This window comes from Polyodon spathula, chromosome 3 (assembly GCF_017654505.1).
Source record: "Polyodon spathula isolate WHYD16114869_AA chromosome 3, ASM1765450v1, whole genome shotgun sequence".
Lineage (NCBI taxonomy): Eukaryota > Metazoa > Chordata > Actinopteri > Acipenseriformes > Polyodontidae > Polyodon > Polyodon spathula.
The window spans coordinates 54,352,019-54,376,969 of record NC_054536.1 but is presented as its reverse complement, the minus strand read 5'-3'; the positions used below and the strand labels follow the sequence as shown (position 1 = coordinate 54,376,969).

Here is a 24,951-nt window from a genome sequence, read left to right as displayed (position 1 = left end):
CTGTATTGGGTCTGTCCTATCTCTGTCCCAAAGCTAGGCCACGCGCATAAAAATAGATAGTGGCAAATCCAAGCAAATTCAATTCTGACATGAAAACATGCTTTGTATCTTGCACGCATAAATGGGAACATCTGTTGCGAGAGGTAACTGTCTGTCAGGGGCAAGGCTGAACAGAGAGTTTTAAACAGTAGGAATGACTATATTTTTTATATGCATTCTTCTGATGTTTTTTTATGAAGTTATTCAAAGAAGCAGGGAAGACATGGCCTTGTAACTATCAAAAAATGCAAACTAACGGGTGGGTTTATAAGCAGCCCATGTGGCCGATGTTCTTTTGCAATTCATGTTAATCCTAAAAACATGAAAGTAAAACAAAACACAAGTTTGAAGGATACTCACGGAATTGTAAGATCTGTATTCAAGCAATCAAAAAGCTATTTGTTCTTGGTTTGGGTCTTGTGGGGGTCATTTTATGTGCACTGCTCACTATAGTTTTGTAGACTTGGTGGTCCAGTGGGCTTGTTACCAGGAGGTTCCCTGTTCAATCCCAGTTCAGCCACTGACTCACTGTGTGACCCAGTGCAAGTCACTTAATCTCCTTGTGATGTAAAACCGAGGTGCTATTGTAAGTGACACTGCAGCAGCAGTTCTGAAGCATCGTTCACCCCTTAGTCTCTGTAAGTCGCTTTGGAAAAGCATTTTCTAAATTACTAATTAATAATAATAATTAATAATAATTTGAAGAAGTGTTTATTCCTGTGATATGCTGAGCTGGCATGGACAGTTGTGTGGATGAAATGACAATATGTTTCCATTGCACATTTAGACCTGTGCTACTCAGGATTAAATAAATCTAATAGCCACCTAAAATGATCTATATTAGTTGCCATTTAAAGGAAAATTATACAACAGAAAAATATCACAAAATACGTGCTTTCCTGTTAAATAATTTTTTTTTTTTTAAACATCTGTGGTACACATAAGCTATGTTATGCAATACATGATCATACATGTCACGGATGCCAGCTTTAAAACAGTGAACACTGAATCCCCCCCCCCCCCCCCCGCCCCCCCCAAAAAAAAAATCTGGAAAGTATATGTTGGTTTTTCCTTCACTGCTTTTTCTAATGCAACTAAATCCCACATACAAAGCTCTACAGTAAAATTCACTATACAGTAATTACTATAAAGTACATCTCAGCATGTCCCACACAGGCTGAGAAAATGTTACTGGCATGCTTGTTCCCTTTATTATTTCTCTTTTGGCTCTGACCATTTCTAAAGTTTAAGTCTAAGGTTACAAGCTGCTCTATAGCATTTTCCCTTTAATGCATTAATGCTTTTTTTTTTTTTTTTTAAACACAGAATTCTTTCAGAACTCAGAAGTCATTTAGAGTTTCACCATTGCGCTTGAGCATAATTATGTATATGTCAAACGTATTCATATTAAATTCTTGTTTTAAAATTCATAGTACTTCATGGTATCCTCAACTTCCGTGAAGTCTGGGGAAATCAAGTATAATGGCTTTTTGATCAGGAGATAGAATGCTAACTAATAATACTGTACTGCATTTGCTTTTTACTATTTTAATATTGTAAAACTGTACCATATTTAGTGTGTGTTAACAGACTAAACTATTACAAATGCTCTAGTCGTAGTTACAATATGGACAGATTGGGCTATGCAATATTACATTTTTTTGTTGTTGCATATTACAATGTTTTAAATGTTTAATTCAGAATTAACTGTATGTATTGTAAATCTTTATATATTTAAATATATAACATATACATACTAAAAATGTATGTATTTCTTTTAGGATTTTGCTGCTTTCTACTTTATAGTAGCTACAGCTTCTGTAAAATAAGTGTCACCACATTGCAGAATTCCCATTATATATGTTTCTTATTGAGTGTATAAAAGTAACATTTTGCGCAAAACAGGGAGTCAGCACTGTCCGCTTGTCACTGATCCACACTATATATGAATTGTGGATTTATAACATGATCACATTATAGACCATGCAGAAGTCAAGGCTCTTCTTTACAGTATATGTGAGAAAACTGTTGTCTCTGGAAGTAAGTATCTTAACTGGCACAGATAAAGCTTTTATTACTCCACACAATTTAGCACAATTTGGCCTGCTTGAGAGTGCAGATAAGAGCTGAGGAGCGCTAGCAGAACTACAAGCATAACAGCATTTATAACTTTTTTTTTTCCGTAATTCTAAATTCACATTGAGGTTTGGTCAATCAAGTGTTGATTCCAGTAACATTCCACCTAATGATATGAATCCTACTATATGACTGCTGTGTTTTGTGGTGTAGTCTAAAGTCGTGGGCACTGGTCCAAATTGTTCCAGTGGGTGTTGAGTTTCAACCTTGACCGAGTACAGTGGCCACACTGATTGTATTACATAGGATCACCCACTAATCCTTACCGCACACTTGTTAATACTTTAACTGAGGGGGTAAGCTGTCTGATCATTATTACAGATGCCACAAGCTGCCTAACACAATCATTTACAATATCAAAATAATGTCAAGTTGACTTTTGTTATTTATTGTCATGTAAAATAACATATACTAATGTATTTAATAAAGGGTAACAGTACGCTAAAATAGAAATAACAAATGTGCCCACACCAGTGTTCGGTACGTACAGCGTACCTTTTGTATGAAGGAGTTATGTACTGTCCACCTTTCACAATGAATTGCTTTAACACAATAATTGAAGTTTTAACTGTATAAACTGTCATACTGATTTTATTTAATACAAAAGCTGTGACTGCACACTGCAGTTGTGTGACTATACATTTAATATATATTTTTTAACCTTTTATATTCATATCTATACTGGTATGGTATAAAAATAAGTACAATATCAGTAGATACTGTATGGGGTAAGAGTATATATTTTTTATTTTTAAAGTAGGCACATCACAAGGCAATGCTGTGCAAAACATATGTCACGTGTCGCATCACCTAATCCACTGTGCAATATATAAGTGCAGTATATAAGGCAAAGAGAAGTTATTTAGTTGGACTGATTGGTCTGGTCTGGTAGTAAGCTACAGGTCTCTGATAGGAGATGAGAGCTGCAGAAGACTGTGAAAATGTAAAGGTGTCAATAAACACTTTAACAGTTGCCCATACATTTAATTCAGATATCTGTTTTGACAAGGAATTTATGCAGGATGAATTTCATCATGTACCGAAGGCATTGCCATTGGAAAAGAAAGTTCTTAATTACTTTAAAAAATGTCAACATCCTGGATAATACAATATTTTAAATCTATAATTCTGATAATTGCCTGATGACCTTTTAACTCGAGTTTTTAGGCTAAAAAGCTATCGAAAAAATGCTGATATTCAACAAGTGTTTAATATTGATCTGTGGATTCCAAGTGATCAGTCACTGAGTTTCTTTGCTGTAGAGGTATCATATTACGCAAACCATTTCCTGTTCTAGGGAGATTAGCAAGGGCTGTTTATGCATAGCATTAAAAGTGTGACTCTTCCATTAGTGCTCTTTCTGAAATTGAATTACATGGGAATTAGTGAAATGCATCTTGTTTTTTCTCTTACATTGGTTCCAGCTACCATGGGGTTTCCAAGGTCACACACCACCATTCTGGTCACATTCTCCATCCTGTACTCGCAGCTCAGCTGCCGTAAAGCCTGGGAGATAAAGAAAAGACAAACACGCAGTATTAACAGCCATGTGCACATCTATGTGCGTGTGCTTCTTCCTTGGCATTGCCTGATTGCATCTGCAGCTGTGAAACTGTTGGATTTCAGTCACCTGAGAAAGGTCAGCCATTCATGTACAGGATAGCCTGTGGCATGTTTTGGTTTGAAACTATGTCTTCTTTCATTTGGACAGCGTGATGAGCCTGGGCCTAATCTAATTTAACAGTATCCAAAGCCGTACTCAGGTTTAAAAGTGATACTTCCAAGTCGGAATGAATAATGCTTCCGTAAGAAAAGCTCCTTTCGGTTATGACACTAATGTAAACAGCCTATTGTTAGAGAAAACCAAACTACTGTTCTAGAAGAACCAAAGCACCCCTGAGAAGCCCTGCTATTCTTTTTTACTTTGCTCATGAGAAAATAAACACCATACTTGATATGAGGAGAAGCCAAAAAAAAGTCATTTTAAATTTGTGTTGCAAATCAGGGCCACACTGGCATGATAAACTGTAATTACATGGAAAACACATTTAAATCACTTACAGCTATACCTCTATTTCCCTCTACTTTTCCATTGACATAACTGTAGCTAACAAAATAATTCCATAAATCTTAGCCATTTTGCATTAGCTACTACACCTCAACTTTAAAAGATGATTTAGTGCACTACTTTAGGTTATAGGAAAGTATCGGTTTCTATGTCTCTTTCTTGGGTTATCTGTTTGCACTTGTACTCCCTGGGTCAGTTCACCTCAGCAGTGTCTTCTGGGTCAAACCATGTTACTGGCTGAAGGCAGGTGAAAGTTCCCAGGAAGAGACAGTCAAAAAGCATGACTTGTAAATGTTTTTTTTCTTAACCTAGTGTAGTACCAGATATCATGTTTGGAAATTATACATTTAAGACCTATATAATGAATAGATGTGCATGGCAGAGGCAATTTATGAAACTATTTTGTTAGCTTCAATTACTTTAAGGAAAGATGGAAAAGCACTGTGAATGCAGACCAACTGGTGGTATGTTTTGACAATTTCACACAAGTAAACCCTACCCAAACCAGCGCCCAATCCAGACAAATAATGACAAAATCTCCATATCTCCACCAGTTAATGTTAGCTGAGTACAGTTTGATCACAAAACAATATCTGTCTACATTATTCAACCCTGACTTTATGTTCACGGAAGCTGACTTCAACCTCATATGTAAATATGGTTTTCTACGTTTACTTCTCTATGCACTGGTTTGCATAAGAAGTGTCGATTTTATTTACACTGAGGTACTTCTCGTGTTAAAGGTTGTATAAACTGAACCATTTTTAAATGTCGTGATTTAAAGTAAATGAGACATGCTGTGTCTGGTGACACCAAGATGAAAAGATCGTTTTACATTTTTTAACAAAAGCCAAGTTTCAAGGACAAAAAATGTAACCATGTAAACAATTTGTTAAAAGCTGAAGTCTATTTGACTAAGAAGTTATTTTAATTATGCTACCAAAATACCATTGCCTTTACAAAAGCAATACCCAATTTTTTTTTTTTGAGAAGATGGAAGTTTGCATTTAAAAAAAAATAGCTAACAGTAAATAACTGAAAATAATGGGGTCAACCAAGAACTATCCAATCTTCTGTAACAGTGTTTGAATGACACTGTGCACCACTTGCACTGCAAGTATAGCCCTTTTATTAAATTAAATATGGCTCAAATATCCATGCAGTAAACGCAATAATGTCCTTCAATATCCCACCCTTCTCTGCCTCTTAATCCGTAGTCTTCAGAGACAATAAAACTAATAATAATAAAAGCAGCCTGAAAGCAAAGATGTCTGAGTAGCTGACCTCAGGACAAACTAACTTCCTGTCATCTTTGTGTCTGATAGTTCAAAGATGGATTTATTGAGATTTCATTGTGGGCCCAGCTGAAATGGATTGAACATCACTAATTAAAAACCGTGACCCCTTGATATGATTACCTCATTCTTGCGCTCGACTCCGATGTAATCTGCTTCTTGGGGGATGAGCACATGGAGCTCTGACTCGTAGGCTCCCTCCCCTTGGTTCTGTGCATTTATAGTCAGCATCAGTGGGTTCTCCTCCCCGATGATTAACTGTTCTCTGTCCCTGTAGGGCAGATAAAAGTTTTATTAGCAGTTTTAGAACTGAATAAAATTTGAAGATGTGGTATACCTTTACCAACAAAAACACAGGGGGATTCATAAAACTTAATCCACCCAAAATAAAAGCTATCTACTGAAGACCATGTCTAAAGGATAAACAGTTTTTTTTTTCCCCCCGAATGGCCTTGTGCTTTAACTTTCCAATCTGCTGTTAAACATTTTCCTATTGTAAAGTGTGTCAAAAGAGTTACATTATTTAGTATTTAATTGTACTTAGTGTCTGGAATAGCTTATGTTTGTAAAAGCTGTATATATTTTTGTATTATTTATTTTTAAATATACACTTTGTACTTAGATGACACTATTGTCTTAAATACTGTATCTATATGAATTGCATTGATAATGGGATACTAAAGAACAACATTCAGCTGTTAAAACAGTTGAAAGCACAGGTAGCTAAATCGACAAGAACAAAATTCACAAAAATATACAGACGGCGCTACAAAAGTGTTTGAAAGTCTTGGTATAATGACGGGGTGCCTCATCTTGGGAGCACTGCATCAAAGCTCTCCTTCAGAGGCAACACACCACAAATGTAGAGTGCATCTCCCGGTTAAAAAGCAAGTCCACAACGCATATGGTTCAGTTAAAAAATAATTTATTACATAAAAATACAAAATTGCTAAAGTGTTTTGTCCGATCCCAGTCTTCTTCAGACCGTCAAAAAGAACAAAGAAAAGTGTAATACTCAGTGGAACACATGTTCCTTAAGAGCTGTAGGGGCAATCAGCTGACCATTACAAATACATAGGACATAAATTACTGATGTCAAAGAGATGATAACATTCAATTAGCTTCTCCCTTTCAACACAGCTGCAGCAAAGATATACCACAGTTAGCAACAATAGCATTAAATTAAATTAAAGGACATAAATTTAGATCTTCATTAAGTCCAAATAGTTCTAGTGTTCTTAGTTTAGAATCCAATATGCTTCTCTATGTAGAAGTAAATTAACCAGATTGCCCCCATGGGCTGGCACATTGACCTTCTCCGCACCCAGGGTTCACAATGAGTGTGGAGAAGATGTGTGCCCAGCTTTACTGTAGTGTTTAGCAATGGAATACTCCTGATTATTATTTCTAATTGCTGCTTTGTGTCCGTCGATACACAGTTTTAAAGCCCTTTTTGTCTGTCCAACATATACCAACCCACAGGGACAGGTTAACATGTAAATTATACCAGTGCTGTTACAATTAATAAAACCTTTTATTTTTATTTTTCTACCAGATCTCGGATACCAGACACCGAGCACATTCTGAGTGGATAAGAGGCATGGCTGGTCTTGGATCGGTAGCCTGCCCACTGCTGCTCTGGATTGCTCGGCGTAAAAGCGATTCTGGGTTCAGGCTTGTGAGATCATTGGACACTCACACGCCTTCAGAACATCTGTGCTGTGTGGGGACTAATTGGACATTCAAAATTGGGAGAAAATAAATAAAAATAATAAGTGGTCACTAAATTTAAAAAAAAAAAAAAAAAAAAAAACAGCATACGTCCGGAAGCCGGAAGTGAATATTAATTTCCAAGTGTTTTTACTAAAGCTTGGGACGATACCCTAAAGTGTTTGACTTTGTTATTGTTCACATTGTTTCACATATATATCGAATATAAAGCAATATATATATATATATATATATATATATATATATATATATATATATATATAGAGAGAGAGAGAGAGAGAAGAGAGAGAGAGAGAGAGAGAGAGAGAGAGAGAGAGAGAGAGAGAGAGAGAGAGAGAGAGAGAGAGAGAGACTTACATCCTGGCTGAAAGCTTCAGATCTGGGATACACACATTGTCTTCTCCGCAGTCCACAAGAATGTAGACCTATGTTATTAATTAAGCAAAATGGTTCACAATTATATCTTTTTTTTCAGTGTACATACAGTCATATTTACTACGAGCAAAGACTCATATTATGCACTAACCATAACTTATGCCTGAAACCTGGAAACTTTTTTTATAAAGTACTACACATACTAAAAACTAAAAGAAATAGTTCAAAGACTAACATGAGAGCTTTTCATTTTTACTGAGTATACGCTTAAAGCTGTTTTGCACAATATTTTCCAATGAACTTTAAAGACAAACCAGTGAGGAATGTGATTCTGGAAATTCTGTTATGCGTTGTTTTCGTAATACACGTTTTTCTGATTATTATACATTTTTTTATGAAAACTACAAACTTATTTCTGTCTTTACTTTGAAAAACCATATCTCATTCAAAAACACATGTTAATCAAGCTTGCCTGAGCTTCACCACACCTTCATTCTGTTGTTAATACACTTGTTCCAACACTTAATTTTATTAACTTAAATAAGCAATGTATCATATAAATCAATAAACTGCCCAGTTTAAAAAGCATAACCAATGCAACCATACCTGCTCATGAATGAATGGCTTCCCATAATAATTCAATATTGGTTTCAGAGTCAAACCCCCAGGAGGATTCGATTCATCCAGACTGTAATTCAACCCAATGCTGATAGGAGTCAGCTTATCTCGAAACTCTGTCTCATCCTGATGGAAACAAGAGCAGCAATGTAAATCAATAAGAGAGTCTGATCAATAGTGTGAAGCATTGCAGGCTCATAACAACCCATTCACTTTGATTCACAGCCATAAAACACATTACTCTAGAAGTGTTTAAACCTATATATGTATGGAATACATATTACGGTTTATTTGATTGATTAGTAAGATATAAAAGTCGGTGACCAATAATATTTTAGTGACAGGGTAGTGTCACTGGCAAGGCTCTTTCAGGGAGAGAGACTCAGACACAAGAAGCTGCAGATTTAAAGAGCTATTGCACACTTTTAATAACAAAACTAACACACAAACACAAACAAACAAAACAAAATAGGCACAAGGGCCAAAATAGAAGATTTACACAAACGACAAAATGACTACATATGCCCTTCAATTCCAACAAAGCACAGTACAGCACACACAAACACCAACTCCAAAATTAACACTCATACTAACACCTGTGATTACCCTTTTTATACACTTGTGGCTGGAGTCTAAGTAATCATTCAATTATGGCTCCAGACACATTTTTGGGGAATTGAACCCCCTCCCTGCCAGCCCAATCTTCCCCATACATTATACTGGCAGGGCTTCTGCACTGCCTCAAGGCAATAGTTCATATTTTATTAATTTTACGGGCAGCATACAATAGTATTGAAAAACTGTTTTCCATATAATGTGCATATGACTTTTTGTAGTCAGTTAGGACTAATAAATGGATACGGTAACATTTCTGCAGAGATAAGCAAATTGAGATTATATTTGACTTGTATATGATTCAATAACATGGTCTCCAATTTCACAAAGCTAATTCAGTTCTGCACTAGAAAGCAAAGCATGCCATCTCTATTGCAGAGTCATTAAAATGTTGTTGAGTGTTTTCTAAGTCGATAGCACTACTAACACTTTCAACCATATTAATGCACATTACCAAAACCTATGACACGAGGAGAAGTATCAAGAGTTTAGTGAGTAGTGTTCTCCTATAGATCTCCCATAGATGTACATCCTATGTGAGTACATCTGTTTGTTGAACATGTCCTTGGCTGGAAAAGTACACAATGAAGTGTCTACAAGGGGTAGTCGAGGAATCCTAGCTGCTATACTCACTTTTAGGTACACAACAAAGTTCTGACATGCCTGAGGTTTCCTCTTCTCAACCAGCAGCTGGAAGGTATACTGATATTGGGCATTCTCAAGGAATAGGATCCTTTTTATTGCTCCTTTCTGTTTCAGCCGATCCAGATGCAGTTCGGTATTTAAGGCTGGTGAGATACAAATTAAAGATACAGCATTTAAAGCAATGCTTCTAAGGATTAAAAACATAGGACACATGGATATATTTAGCTTTACACTATTATCCTGGAAGTGACTTTGAAATGTTAAGGTTATTTGAGATTCAAAAATACCTGTTTCTGAATATGCCATTATCATTTCATTACAATATTAATTCTGAAGTACCACAGATGCTTAAATAATGGTTCTACTTTGATCCAAATGTGAAAGCGGATTACCATAGAATTAGTGACACCACATGGAAAAAGTTTTGTGGCACTTTTGTTGTATCACAACTGAACGTGGGAGGCTGTTTTTGCTTAGCTTTGATTCATCTACCTCGTAGCAAAAGCGCTATCTTTTTGGCTTCTGAATATCTGACTTACTTGACACACAGATGCACAATTTCCATTTTTGGGAAAGTGCTGCCTTTGAGAACAAAAGAAACTCAAACCAGCTGCTTACCTACTGAATCTGGTATGCCACGGCCTGATACTGTTGCACAAACTCTTACAGTCAAGCTGTTTGGGAATAAAGTGGAAAATGCTGTTTTAATACAGGTTCCAATTTCACAGTGCTTCACATCAAAGGTGTGTGTTGTTTTTGACCAAACCGAAAGGTAGCTTTATTTTAGAGTTATATCAGCCAGAAATCACTGTCAAACTCACAGAGGTACGTTATTTAAAATACTCAAACATAATCATTGGGTTATTATCTTGGGGTTGTTAATATTCCTGCTAACATACTGGACATGGTCGAAATGCATCAATAAATGATGGCCTAGAAGAGTACAGATCATTATTTCTATTCTTGGAGATTTCTACTGCTAGGAGCATTACTCTCAATAACTTCCACATCGGACAATGGGCAACTCTGGTCAGAGGGCCATCTACATTATGTTTAACAGGTATAATGAATTAGTGGATTACCTTAATGGAGGTTTAATTGGTTCACTACAACAATTAAGAACATTGTTACTGTAGACAAAGTCCTGATCAGGAAGGGCTAGAGGTGCCCATCCCTTCTCTAGGAATGACATGCAGGCAAATCAGATAACTATAATGCACTGGAATGCAAGGGGTTGCTCTGAAACCAAAATACTACTAAATTATCAAAAATGAGTAACTAGACAAAGAAATGCAGCTTTCATTGAAAACAAAAATCACAACGAATAATGTAACAGTAAAGTAAAATGCTGTGTCAAAAAATAAAAGAAACCCTCAAAACCTAAATATTTGATGAAATAACGAACAAAAGTTTGACATAATTGCTTGTTAATGGATACCAGGGCATTTTAGCTGCAATTACTATTCATTATGCTGAAATGACTTCCTGCTGAGAAGGCCACTAGAGATGAGGGAGCAAACAATTTCCTACAGACCATATCGTTTCTCTGGATGCGAGTCTACACAGACTTAAATTAAAACATAGGAGTAATCGGTGTGCTTTAAGCATGAAGCTCTTATCATATAAAAACAACAGTAAAGCACAAATCACAAAAAACACATTTTCATTGTACCTTTTTGATAGACCCCATAACCTGCTCTGAGGACTTCAATTCTTGTCACACAAACAATAACAATAATTATTTAATAACTCTGTTCATTTTACCTCATTTTTGTAAGTGTAACTGTACAACACTGATCATATATATTATATATATATATATATATATATATATATAATATATATATATAGGGGGTATAATGCAAAGTCTGTTAAGCAAGTTTAATATGACTCTTTTAGACATATGACTGTTTTATATGACTTTATATGACTATTTCTTGGAGGAAAACACACTTGCTTCAAAATTAGGCCTGTAGGTTAAATGGTTCAATTTAGACTGTAAAAGGATCTTCCACTACCTAAAAAAGAACAGAAAAATATAGAGACACTCTTCTCCATTAAGCCACTGAGTTTATGGCAGCAATTTTCTTACCACATACTGCACTATTGATTGTACAGCATGAATATTTAATGTAAGCAAATGCATATACAGTACTTTTTAATGCACATTTTGGTGGCTGTTCCACAATGTAAAAAACTCCACTTTATTTTACACTGTCTGATAATTCAAATGTAGTGCTGCTGCAGGGCTCACTTATGTTGTGACTCAGTCAATTCCTTCCTTGTGGTTAACTTATATGTCATGTATCCTTTAAAATACTTCTGAGGCTCGCTCAAGGGACTATTAAAGTCATTTATTTCTGCAGTCCTCCGTGAATCCCCAAGAGTGGCCATTTCACTTCCTAACACAAACACCAAATAGATTTAAAAAAACACAAACAGTAACGTCACTATTGAACAGTTAAGCGTATGTACTGTAGGAAGTGGCATATCTAGACATAGGTGACCATTTGGCAGCCATCTAGTCTTGGTTTTGTTCAATGCTAGGACTTTTTCCATAAATACAATACAGTAAAATGCCATTATACATCACTAGCTTTTGAACCCCACAAAATGCAATAGCATAACTAACATTCACTTTCTGTTTTTGATGTTAAGAGTACGCAATATGACTTTCGAGATAAATCAGCAAATCATGGACCAGGCACCTAACTGAGGCAATTCATTAAACCATTCAAACAGTGATGATAAACAAAGCTTTGAAATCAACATTCTTATCTCTTACTAGCACTAGAAACAATCATAGGTCACCTTTTTTTCTTATATTGAGGATTTCTTAAATGTTGCTTTTGTAAAGATATGGATAATTTTTTTAATTTTACAGTACACGGTAGGTGGGAAGCTATGGTTGCTTCCTGTCACCTAATCGCTGCTTGTGCTAACACTGTGATCAATCCATGTAACTGAAAGGACAGGAAGCAATTAGCTCTCAGGAAACAGACGTTTAAACTTCTAACCTAAATAAAACAAGTTGAGAAGATCTTCACCATCTTCAGAGGGGTAGTACTGCACAGCTGTTTAAAGTAAAGCCTTGGTACACTTGTATAAAAGAGTGTAGTACAACTTGTGCTATACAGAAACCTCCAACAGGTATTGAGACACATTATGTGTCATCAAGCTTTACTAAAAATGTGATGCATGTGAATGTTACATGTGCTCCACTCATTATCAAGGAGGGTTGCTACTCTATAATGTTACCTTCATGGTGTTATCCACAAGCAAAAGTGCACTACACTTGGAGAACGCTAGTTTAGCCTCATGGCTCCTACTCTCTGGAATTCTCTCCCAGCTTTGGTGTGTGATGCTCCCACCATTGCTCGCTTTAAATCAACTCTGAAGACCCACCTGTTTTCTCTTGCTTTCCATGCTCTTTAAGCCTGATATCTGCTAATAGCTGCTGTGTTGCTGCTACTATTGCATGTATTATGTTACTATCATGTATTATGCACTTTCCACTGTATTTAATGTATTATTTCATGTATTATGCACTTTCCTCTGTATTTGAAGTATTATGGATTTTCTTGTTACTGCATCTTGTAAAGCGCTTTGTGATGGTGGTCCACTATGAAAGGTGCTATATAAAATAAAGATTGATTGATTGATTTCATAATTAATATATTCAAACTGAAATGCTGATGCACACAACGGCAACATTTGTTCCGTACCACAGCTGTACATGGGGAATGACTGGAAGAACACAAGGTACAAGATCAGGTAAGCCAAACTTGATCATATCTTTGACCTAAACTGTCTGATCAGTTGCATAATAGACTTCTTCACAGTGGAAAACAATTTGAAGCTAAACTTGTGGTTATCTGTATAATCCCCAAGATATTACACATTTCACCAGGAAGCTCTTCATCCTTTTAAGACTATCTGTGCAAAGTAACATCAAAGCCCGGGGCTGTAGTGCTATTAGAGGTAGAATCTGGGGTGATAGGTCAATTCAGAGTCTAACTCGATAAGAAGGAAAGCGAGAAGTGCACTGCAAAAGACTCAATACTGTGTAAACCAATATGTTAAAAAAAGAGAAAAATGCAACCTTCTAGACATTGATTTATGGAAAATAAAGTTGCTTTGGAACACTAGTATAAAAATAAGTCACCAGACACAAAGAAAATCTTTCATATTGTCAACACCCGCTATACAAGCTTCTCTGATAAAACCATGCCATTATTTAGTAGGTGCTTCCTCTAGGACCAGCTTGAGAAAAAGAAAAGTTTTCAATACTTTTGTTTAAATCAATCAATCAATCATTCGATAAATGCCCATATAAATATATTGTATGAAAAAAAGAGGTGGAATGGAGCTTAGTATCTTTGTGATGTTGGCACATGTCTCACACAGCCAGGTCTGAAGTGAGCACAGTCTTCACAGCTGATTCACTTCACCCTCCACTGTGCTTCTGGATCCTCTCTGCACAAGTCACACAGCTGGCCAAAAGATGCAGAAATCTACCCCTACGGACTTGGAAAGCATTCGCCTACTTTGTTGGAAAACTCCACAGAAAAACACCACATGGATACCCCAAAACAATTGATACATTATCATTATAAAACACCATGTCTACATAATTAAAACACAAAAACACTAGAACTGCTTACAATGACGATTCAGCTTATCAAGTGCTCTTATGGCATCTTGTCCTCAGTTTGTTGCATGCAAAATGAATCATAGGGCCATCAACATAGTATGAAGACAAAAATATGAAATATGCCTACTGACTTCAAAACCACCCTGTATAAAAGCAAATACAATCAGCTGTCACACTTGTTTACCTTACAACTTAAATGCAATAATTGCAAAAGCATTTTATACTCAATCTAACCTAATCTAATTGATAGATCAACTAATTTGGTCAGTTTCGGTCAGTGCTACCCTGGATTGGCCTATATATATATATATATATATATATATATATATATATATATATATATATATATATATGAACTAGTCACAACTTGAGGAAGAAAACAAGGGTGAACATTGTCACCCAAGGCCAAATGTCACATATAAACTCTCAGGGCACTATGTCAGCCAGGTCACTCTTTCCAGTCCAAAATACGCCTGCTTACCAAGTCACAGAGGTCTCAGAGTTTGGCACCTGGCAAGTTTTATTCTCTGGGTTCAGAATCACGCGGTTCAGCAGGAGTTGAGCAGCCACTGTCACTACAGGCCGAGCTCTGTGTAAAGAGAACAACGATGTCACAGTCTTTTGCAGTAATGTGTTGCATGGTGAACTCTGACTGTCAGAAATATTCCAGTTACTGCTATATATAAGAGTAACTGTGTTTTGCTGGCAATTGATTTAGGCATTACTGTGTAATGTAATTCAAGCTAATGTTTCAAAGCAACCTGAAATGCACACAAACTCACTCCATGGATGTGTATTTAGAAAACAACATGTAGAGGGTACTAAAATATTTATTTTGCATTAGCAATGTTAAAGGTTTTTTACTTAGACAGTTAAGCCTAGATGCCAGATACAATCTGACTGTTAGGACTCCCCTTCCCTCCCCTCCCCTCCCAACATAACCTTTCACTGAAATAATATGTACATTTATATGTAAGGGTTTACCAATAAGTAAAAAAACATGCATACCTGTAAACAACAGCTTTTCCTGCCCCAAAAGCGCCTACAATCAAATCTGTCATAAAAAAGAGTAAATTGCTTTAGCTTCAAGAAATACACAGCTGGAAATCATTTCAGGGTCTGAACCGGTTTTCTTCAAATACAGCCTTTTCACGTTTTTGTGATTTTGCATAAGCCTGAATGGAATACTTAAGTTTTATAAACACAATTCTGTTTAGATTCACTGTCTTTGGCGCTTTGAATTCGATTTCTCAAAATGCAAAATTTCATTAGTGAGTAACCAAGACCATGCAATAAAACAAACATGCATTCCAAAAATGTAATCCCAGTGTTCATTTAACTTAGCCTTTGCTAATATTACCAAACATAATAATACAACCCCTCCCCTTAATACTTTCTAGCTATTTAATTTACTGTATACTCAATTTTAGTAATGATAACACTCATATGTATGGATTACAAAACTAATAAGCAATTTTCGTAATGAAATGATGAAAATTCACAATGATTGTGAAAAACGATATAACAGTCCCATAATATCAACTTCAAGTATATAAAATAGAGCATAAGTTCTGTTAAAAAAAAAAAAAAAAAAAAAAAAAAAAAACTGTTAGTTCCAAAATCACTATTTACATATAAATCATGGTAAACGTTTTTAATTAATACTCAAAATATTTAACCTTTTTGCAATAAACAACAACTGTGGTATCTATTTCCTGTCTGTTTTGATATTGTTTTACTTCATATAATATTTGTAAAACTAAATTTAGTAAATTAAGTACAGAAATTCAGTATATTATATATATACTTTACACAAATTAGTATTACTTTTATGGACGATTAGGTCACCTGCTTTATTAGTAAAAACCCTTCACATAAATGTATACACTATGAATCTTTTCTAAAGTTTATTTCAGGAAACACAATATATTCATGCTTATTTTTCTCATTTACAACAGCACAACACACAGTTCCAAAGAATGAATCACAAGGTCAGTGAAAGGAAATGAGGGGGCCTACACAAGTAGAAGACTGAAGAAACAAATCTGAGGTCTAAAAATCTTACCAGACTGTGACAGAAGGTCTTAAGTGCTAGAACAATTCTGTATATGAAGAGGAGACTAAGCTTATGTTTAAGATTAATTTCCTTTTACCACTACGATGCTCTAGAAAAAAAAAAAAACTCTCATGTGTTGAACTGGCCAAGGTTGAATTAGTTTATTTAGAACAAACTCCTATACTTGAATGAACCAAGAGGGCTTTGTACATTGGCGTGGCAAGCTGGCCTGTGCGGTGACATCAGACATGGAAGAAACATAGCACTCCAAGGTGATATGATCAGTGATAGGAAGGGAAATCCGTAGCAGATTGGTAACAAATGTGCTGCTGCACTTTTATTAAATAAACAGCTGGTGAACAAAATAAAAGGTTTGAACAAACAAAAAACACTGTAGACAAAACAAAACTGAACTTTGGCCAAAACAGACAGACACTAACAAATGGGATGAAAACTAAACACAGAATAAGTATCGTGCTGGCCCTCCAGCAATTTTTATTTTTCTTATTTATTTTCTCCTCTCTCGCTCCCATCCTTTCTCCCTGAACACCCAACCTTGAGAGTAACAAGAGTGTTATAAAATGCTTCTTTGTATTTAGACACGAGGATCGCATAATCACTTCACATGCAGATTAAAAGGGGTATTTGTATGGAAGCAGGGGAAGTGCACAAAGTAGTTCACGTGCAGATGTACCGAGATTCTAATTGAATGATTGATTAGCAATCCAATCTCGGTACATCTGCACGTGAACTACTTTGTGCACTTCCCCTGCTTCCATACAAATACCCCTTTTAATCTGCATGTGAAGTGATTGTGCGATCCTCGTGTCTAAATATAAATATGCATTCTATAACATTCTTGTTACATAACCCCAATTTATATTCCATACACCAGTACATATACACCAACATTAATACATCACATGCAACATATAAACATAAAATACACACAGTGGCGGAGTACCCTGCCACAGTTGGTTTGACCCTTTGGTATTACAATGTATGCACTGCAAAATTTTAATCTAATCTATTGAATTTAATGTCTAATGTTTTAGACTGGAAATACAGTGCACGTGGACCACCTGTTTTATCTTTGCAGTGGACCTTTGCAGTTATTTTTTGTGGTCTTACAGGACACAAAAATTAAATCAATAACCTATAAAATCTTTGTTCCAGGAAAATATCATTTTTTTTTTTTTTTGTCCTTTAGCTTTAAATAAAATTAAAAGTAAAAGCAACAGGGCAACAGAATACTTCCCACATAATTCAAATTGAAAAAAAAAAGATCTGTCTCGGAAATCATATACCCCTGTAATTTCAGGACACACGTTATTCCTTTGAAGTATGTACCAGTAATAAGTGTAATGTGGCGCTCGTGTTCCTGTCTAGCAGGATTAAAGGTAAAGTGCAGTAGGGGATTGAAAACACAGCAGGAGCAACTCAGTGCCAGATAACCCTGGAGCCAAAGGCCGCAGAAATGAACATTTGGTAAAATGAGTTTTCCACCAGATGAATCCATGGGGGGAGGAGTGTACAGTGTTGGTCATATGAAAACAATACCAGCACAGTAAAGGGTTTTAAAAGAAAAAGTATCCGTCAATACTGTATATCAAGAACTTGGTTTCTTGGCAGCTTGCCATGTACCTTTTCTGGGTAGCTACATTTACAGTAAGTTTTTCAGACCCCACCTACTGCAAGATTAGACTGGATAACTTTATTGGTGGGAGCCATGTCTGGTTATCACATCTGCAAATCACTTAGACTGGCATGAAATTCTGCTAAAGTGAGACTAAAATGATTTTGTGAAATCCCTCTGGGTACTTGTTATAACAAGATTCCAGCAGCTAAATGAGGGCTTTGCATTGCGGAGGAAGGAAAGCCCTGCTTCACTATTAATACACACGTCTGTTAAAGTAGTTCTCCGAACAAGCTTTATATGCACATTCTTTTACCAGGTTGAGGCTTTAAACTGTGTAGGTATTACAACATGATCCATGGCTCAAAGCAAACAGGACTCTCACTAAAACCTAATGACAAACGCAGTCTTTTTATGAGCTCTGCACTTCTTGTCCAATACACGGATTGGGGATTCTATACAAGACACCTTGGTCGGCCTGTTTTGTTCATGTTTTACTTGTACACCACATAGAACGTTATGCATGTTAGTTTGCCATGTTAGTTTAGATTTTAAAAAGTAATGAATTTCTTTAGACCCTAAGAGACAAAAATATAACAGTAGTACACAATGCATTAAGAATATAGTGTATTCTTAATAAAACTATTTTCTTCACCTTTTACTTCCCCATGTTCTTGAAATAGTATGTCACCTATTTCAACATCTATGAAATTCCAGTTTATGGCATTCATTTATATTTTGGGGAACCTGAACTAGAATGCTCTCAGAATAAAGACTGTTTGGCCATTCCCAATGGGTGTTATAAATGAAGATTTTGAGAGGACATTAGCAAATGGGCTGTACCAATTTCTGACAAACATTCAAAGCACTGTACAATAAAAATTAGCAGGGCAGGTTGGATGACATGAATAATTGAGAAAACAACTGATCAAACTTTGGTCCTATTTGCTCTATGAATGCTGTCTCCTCCATTATGGCTCAGGCATGCATTACTCACTTAATTAGGGCTTTGTTTTTTATAATACTGTCACCTCTATCACCTCATATTTCTTCTAATCATCCATTGGCAAAATATATATCGTTGGAATGATTTATAAAGTGGTGAGTTCTACCCTGACTTATGTAATTACCAGGGTCCCCAATGGGTTGTGTACAATGCATCAGAATCCAACAGTGGCATGGCATTTATAAAAACAAGATTTCCTGTTTGGAGACCAACAAAATCTTAGATATTCTGGTATTACAACAACAACAACAAATAATAATAATAATAATAATAATAATAATAATAATAATAATAATAATAATAATAATAATAATAATAATAACAACAACAACTAGAACTGCCAACCACTTTTACAGCTCCCAAGCTCCAGTATCAGTACCCATCTAAGCGTGTTTAGTTCTCAATGTGTCAAGTTTAAAATCAGCAACTTCAACTGTTCCACAGAAGAAGATCTTGTTTAATGCAAGTTTGTTAAAAGTCAGTTGTATTGCTACAGTGTCAAGGATGATGCTTGTGAAGTTTTGAGTTAGTCAAGTAATCCGTTTGTCAACTGAGGCAGTTTTAAATTTAGGTAAACGTACACCTGTACAGTTTGTGGCAGCCATTTCTTTAAATTAAAAATTTATCGCAGAAACTTCTGCTTCGCAAACTTGATGTGGGTTTGGATGCTGATGATGTATGCCAAGTGTCAGATTAATGGCTTCACTGGTTCCCAGGAAGAAGATTTTGAAAGGTATCTAAAAAATACCTTTCAATTTTTGTTTTATGGTCAACACAATTTTCAGTTGTATCGATACAGTTTCAGGGAAGATGCTTGTGGGGTTTGGAGTTAGTCAAGTAAATCGTTTGCCAACTGACCCAGGTTTAAATTTCAAATGTAAACATATAAGAGGCGGCCATCTTGTTTTATAAAACATCACCATTTTTACATATTTGTATCCCATTGTTACTGGGACAATAACTACCAAGTTTGGAGTTTGTTGGGCAAACAGTTTTCAAACAGCAGCAGTTTGTTGTTAGGGGCGTGTTTTGATAAGATTTGTGGCAGCCATTTTGACATGAAAATATATCACAGCAACTTCTGCTTCGCAAACTTTGCGGGTTTGGATGCTGATGATATATGCCAAGTTTCAGATCAATCACTTCACCGGATCAATCACCAAAAGGTTTTATCAAAAAATGTGTCACGGCGCCAATTGCAAGGACACAGCAGCAAAAAATTTTCAGCATCTGACAGCCAATATATCCAGCTTGTTACCTGCCAAGTCAGAACCTGATCAGTCACACAGCTTTGAAGCAAAAGCAGTTTAAAGTTTTGGGAAGAAAAAAAAAAAAAAAAAAAAAAAAAAAAAAAATAAATAAATCTTAACAACAACAATAGGCTTCCCAGCCTTTGGCTTGGAAGCCTAATAATAATAATAATAATAATAATAATAATAATAATAATTACAGTGGTCTTAGCACTTGGTTTATAACTTTAAGGTTTGTAAGAACAAAGTATAAGTTACGTGTGGAGTGCAGGATGCGCCATATAGCCTGGAGATTGCAGGTTTGAATCCAGGCTATGTCACTGCCGACCGTGTCCCGGCGGCGCACAATTGGCCGAGCACCCCGGATAGGGAGGGCTTAGGTCGGCAGGGGAATCCATGGTTCACCGTGCACCAGCGACCCCTGTGGCCAATAGGGCGCCTGCAGTTCTGCAGTGGAGCCATCAGATCTTTGTTGTTGTCTGGCACTATAGGTCTGGTGGCCTCACTATGGATCCACAGTGAATAAATATGACGGATTGCAGAAGCACGTTTCGGAGGATGCGTGTTCAAGCCGCCATTTCCCGAGTCGCCAGGGGGGCCGGATCGTGTACAGCTGCTATAGGGCTGGTTGTACTTGATAAAAGTAAGAAATGAACAGAGTAGGTGAAGAGTACAGTAATGTAAAATACTGTAAGGAAAATAAAATGCCAATTTTTCACGGTAGGCAGTCAAATACACGATTTCCCTGAAATTTGTGATATTGTAAAATTTCAGGGGCATTTCCTACGACGGAGAGTGCAGACTCCTAACCTTCCTGAACAGGTAGGGAGAGTAGTGAGAAGAAGGGAGAGTATTTAGGGTCTGCATTAACCTTTTTCATCTCCCTGAGGATGAAATTATAGCTCGATACCAGCTATTTAATTATGCACAGTTGTTTGTATTGGTTGTGTAATAAACTTGGTTCATTACATCCTTTTCATCATGTATATTTAGTTTTATCCATTGTACAATGATAATATAAAGTCAAGACACTTAGTCAACATGGGTCATTTCTATCTCTCCAAATGACCTACCTATTGTTCACTGAAGTAGCGCATTTGCAGAGGAGGCGTTATTTTTCAGATTAGCCTTTTAATCTGTGCTACCGTTAGCCCATTTAGAGTGCGGGGGGGGGGGGGGGGGAGGGCACAGATTTTGAGGATACTGGTGCAGCGCATTTAAACATTTAAATGTGGCCTCTTACGCCATGCCTTAGGCCAGTTAATACATTCAGGATGGGGTCAAATTTGTGCCACTGCAGTGCTACTTTACACTTCGCCAATTTAGCGCTGCTTCAACTCGAACTTCATACATATCCACCATTTGAGCAAATAAGGTATCTGCAGCGGGTACAAGCTTTCGGTGTGAAAGTGACATTAGTTAATGACGTACTTTACAATAAGGGAATTTCATTTCCAAGTTTACAGCCAATAAATAAAACAGGGTGATGCATGTAAGGATGCTTCAAATCATCTTCCTGATTTTGGGCTGGCATTGACATTTGCTTGGATTAGGAAGGAGAGCTGCATGATCAAGGTTTGCCTAACCCTACTTGTCAGGCGCCCGATGAGTCAGACAGAGACCTTGCAGGCAAGTTTCTGCCTCCAGAGTTCAGTAGCTTGGTAACAGACATTGCAATGGTGGATAAGGAAGATGTGATTGGCTTGACAGACGGAAGTGAGGAACTCAGATGATCTTCAGTCTCCCTGACCAGGAAGCGGGTCACAGTCAAGGCTTGACTTATAGTTTTTAGAAACTCTCTGTAATGTTATCATTTCCTTTGAAAGACGACAGATTGCAGTAGCGGATGGAAAAACTTTAAATCCCCAGTGATCTGATTCTGCCGAGATGGGTCCTAAAGCGATCTGCACCATAAAGCACAGAAATGTAGCAGGTCTAGATGCAGACCTAAATACATGTACAACAATGCATTATACTTAAATTATTAATTTAGGACTCTCCTCTCATGAATTATTCCTCCATATACTCCAGAAAGCACACTATAAATACAGACAATCCATAGGCTGAGTAAAATATATATTTTTACTGCTTCATAAATAAAATATTTTACAGACAACACTCCTTTCCTGTGTACTCCCTGTGAATATGTTTCTTGAAAATACATCAGACCCACATCTTATATGGTTAGCATTTAAAAAAAGTAACTATTCCACATCTTTTTTTGTCTTCGTAAAAGTTCTGTGTATTATTATGCTCTATAAAAGGGCAGACCTACATTGTATTTTTACTCTTGATACCTCATCTTGGGTTTGACCTTTACTCTAAAAAAGCTGTAATGTGTTTTCCAGAGAGAGAGAGAGAGAGAGAGAGAGAGAGAGAGAGAGAGAGAGAGAGAGAGAGAGAGAGAGATGTAATTTTCCTTTTATTGTGCTACTTACCTGGATATTCATTCTGGTCCACATCTGAGTCTCCTCTCAAAGTAAAACCGAATCCTGCTGGTATAGACTGAGAGGTCCAGGCTCCTTCCAGAACCTGTGAAGGAGGCAGTTTTAATCCGTCCTGCTGTCCGTTGTAGATAAAAACTCTGCCTCTGCGATCCTCGCCTGCAAATGGAGCCCCAACTGCAATATCTACAACATGAGAAAGAGTAATTGATAATGCTGAAATGAAACAACCTCAAAAACTATAACTTTTCTATATTATACTTAATTTAGAATTTATGTTTAAGACATTTTAAAACAATCACACCAGTGATTCACCTTTGATTTCTTGGCCTGCAACATGACAAAATGATATGGATGACCGTGATTATTTAAAGTTAATGCCAGTATTGTTATTTGACGAGATCAGTCCCTGTTGCCGGACTCTGCACAATGAGAGGCATCGTGGTATTCAGGAACCAAACCAGTAATAGTCCTTAGAACATGCAAGGGTCCCCAAGCAGATTAGCACTTTCTGCCACAGAAGTAGATGTTAATGTTGTGGGTTCTTTTCAAAGCCTATAAGAGGACATTGGTATCCCATTTAGAGCTCCGGGTGAGCCAAGTACTCCTACCCCTTAAACTGGTGTCTGATGTCAGACATCATCTGGCATGATGAAAGTTAGATACATGTAGACTTTCTAACAACCACAATGTATGTTATGGGGGTTATAATACATCATATTTTGTGAGAGGTTTCGATTGCATCCCTCTGCCTCTCTCATTTGCAGGGGACTCCCACACACTATTACAACATGTAAAAAAATGACTTACCATGATACCCATCCAGGTTTATATCCCCGAGAGAGGCAATGGAGCTGCCAAATCGGCCAAATACTTCAGTCCCTGATAGTATAATGGCATCCTTAAAAAATAAGGCATCTTCCTGCAGATAGATGTAGACTCGTCCCACTTCTTTGGGCTTGCTCTCAAATTCACGGTCCATGTAGAGCGGAGCACCTACTAATATGTCATCCAATCTGTAAAAAAAATACAACATGACTGTCCTTAATTAATTAATTCAGACTTCTGGTCATACCAAAATAGACTCTTGAACTAAAGCATTCCTTGCAAAGTTCTAGCCATTGTGTTTAGTTGTAGCACAATGATGAGAAGAAAGTCCTAAGTGGGAAGGAAACATAAGCTAATGAACTGAAAGGTCCAAAAAGCATTTTTATAGTGTTTTGGTGTGCAATACACCAATAGAAATCATACAAAGGCTTTTGCATTAGATAGTACACGACAGATAATAAGGGTTCAGTAAATTGAACATATTTTACAATGTGTTCTACTATCAAAAAAGGCCCAGATGTAGTTTTGTTTTGTCAGCTGTGCATTTTTTTTTTTTAGATATTTCAACATTGTATACAATGGGCAACTTGCAGTGTGTGTAAATGCAATCTTAATTGAATGTACTTCAGCATCTGCTGCCAGGAAACTCATGTAAATAAGACTTAACTGCAGTATCTCGTTAAATACGGGAATCTTTTCATGTCTGTGCCAGCTATACAAACATAGTAAATAATTGAAGAAACGGTACACATTATTACTGCAACATCAAAAAGTTATCAAATTGAAAACATTCATATTTTCAAGAATTGTCTTAAAATAAATTGAAATAGAGAACATATTTTGCATTGTTTTTGAAGAAAAGCACTGCAGATGTAGCTGACACCACAATAAAGCAGGTTTTAATGAAAGCAAAGGGGCTTAACCCACCCCTGTTTTACGCTCCTATGTATGAGTAGACAATAAAATGAATTCACATACATTGAAATTAAGTTGCTTTACTAGACTGGCTTTGTTGGTAAAAGCTTCAACAATTACTTCAGCCAATTGTACCCCCCATGTCTTTACATCATCCTCTCAATCAAAGTTACATTTTCTTGCTGTGGTTTCTTAATTTAAAACAAGAAAAGCAATGGAATCTGAAACCTCCTTCTAGTTTAATCAGAATCCTTTCATGTTCATATTAATCACACCAACATCTAGCATAAAAGTAATAAGATACAACCAATACGATTATAATATAGGGTATACAAATCACAAGTCGTGTGTTTGTGGGTCCATTTGAAAAAAGAAGCACCTGCAGTCTTGGGAAACAAGGACCCGAAGCAGGGAGGTATGAATATGTTCTTTAAACTAATGCCAACTTCCCCAACTGGAAAGGCATGATAAAAAACAGTTCTCTAAGAATACAAGATAAATCTGCATTCAAAATCATTTTAAAGGCATCCTCGAATCTAAAGCAAGATTAGCTGTCTGCTAATAAAAAGGTTCTGTCCCTGGTTCAACTTCATTCCGGCAGGAACCGGGAATGAAGAATCTGTCAGAATACGAGCCAAGT

At 36.5% G+C, this 24,951-nt stretch overlaps 1 protein-coding gene across 1 annotated transcript in view; it reads right to left on the bottom strand.

The window, feature by feature from the left end:
- LOC121313180 (integrin alpha-8-like) overlaps window positions 1-24,951 on the bottom strand; it is a 71,081-nt gene that overhangs the window by 26,724 nt on the left and 19,406 nt on the right. The window contains exons 12-21 of the mRNA XM_041245474.1: window positions 23,379-23,584; window positions 22,563-22,754; window positions 15,185-15,230; window positions 14,658-14,765; window positions 10,141-10,196; window positions 9,511-9,665; window positions 8,251-8,388; window positions 7,627-7,694; window positions 5,662-5,809; window positions 3,589-3,681 (exon numbers count right to left, since the gene is read on the bottom strand). Of these exons, the coding sequence (XP_041101408.1) occupies window positions 3,589-3,681; window positions 5,662-5,809; window positions 7,627-7,694; window positions 8,251-8,388; window positions 9,511-9,665; window positions 10,141-10,196; window positions 14,658-14,765; window positions 15,185-15,230; window positions 22,563-22,754; window positions 23,379-23,584 (1,210 nt within the window). The remainder of the gene's footprint in view (window positions 1-3,588; window positions 3,682-5,661; window positions 5,810-7,626; window positions 7,695-8,250; window positions 8,389-9,510; window positions 9,666-10,140; window positions 10,197-14,657; window positions 14,766-15,184; window positions 15,231-22,562; window positions 22,755-23,378; window positions 23,585-24,951) is intronic.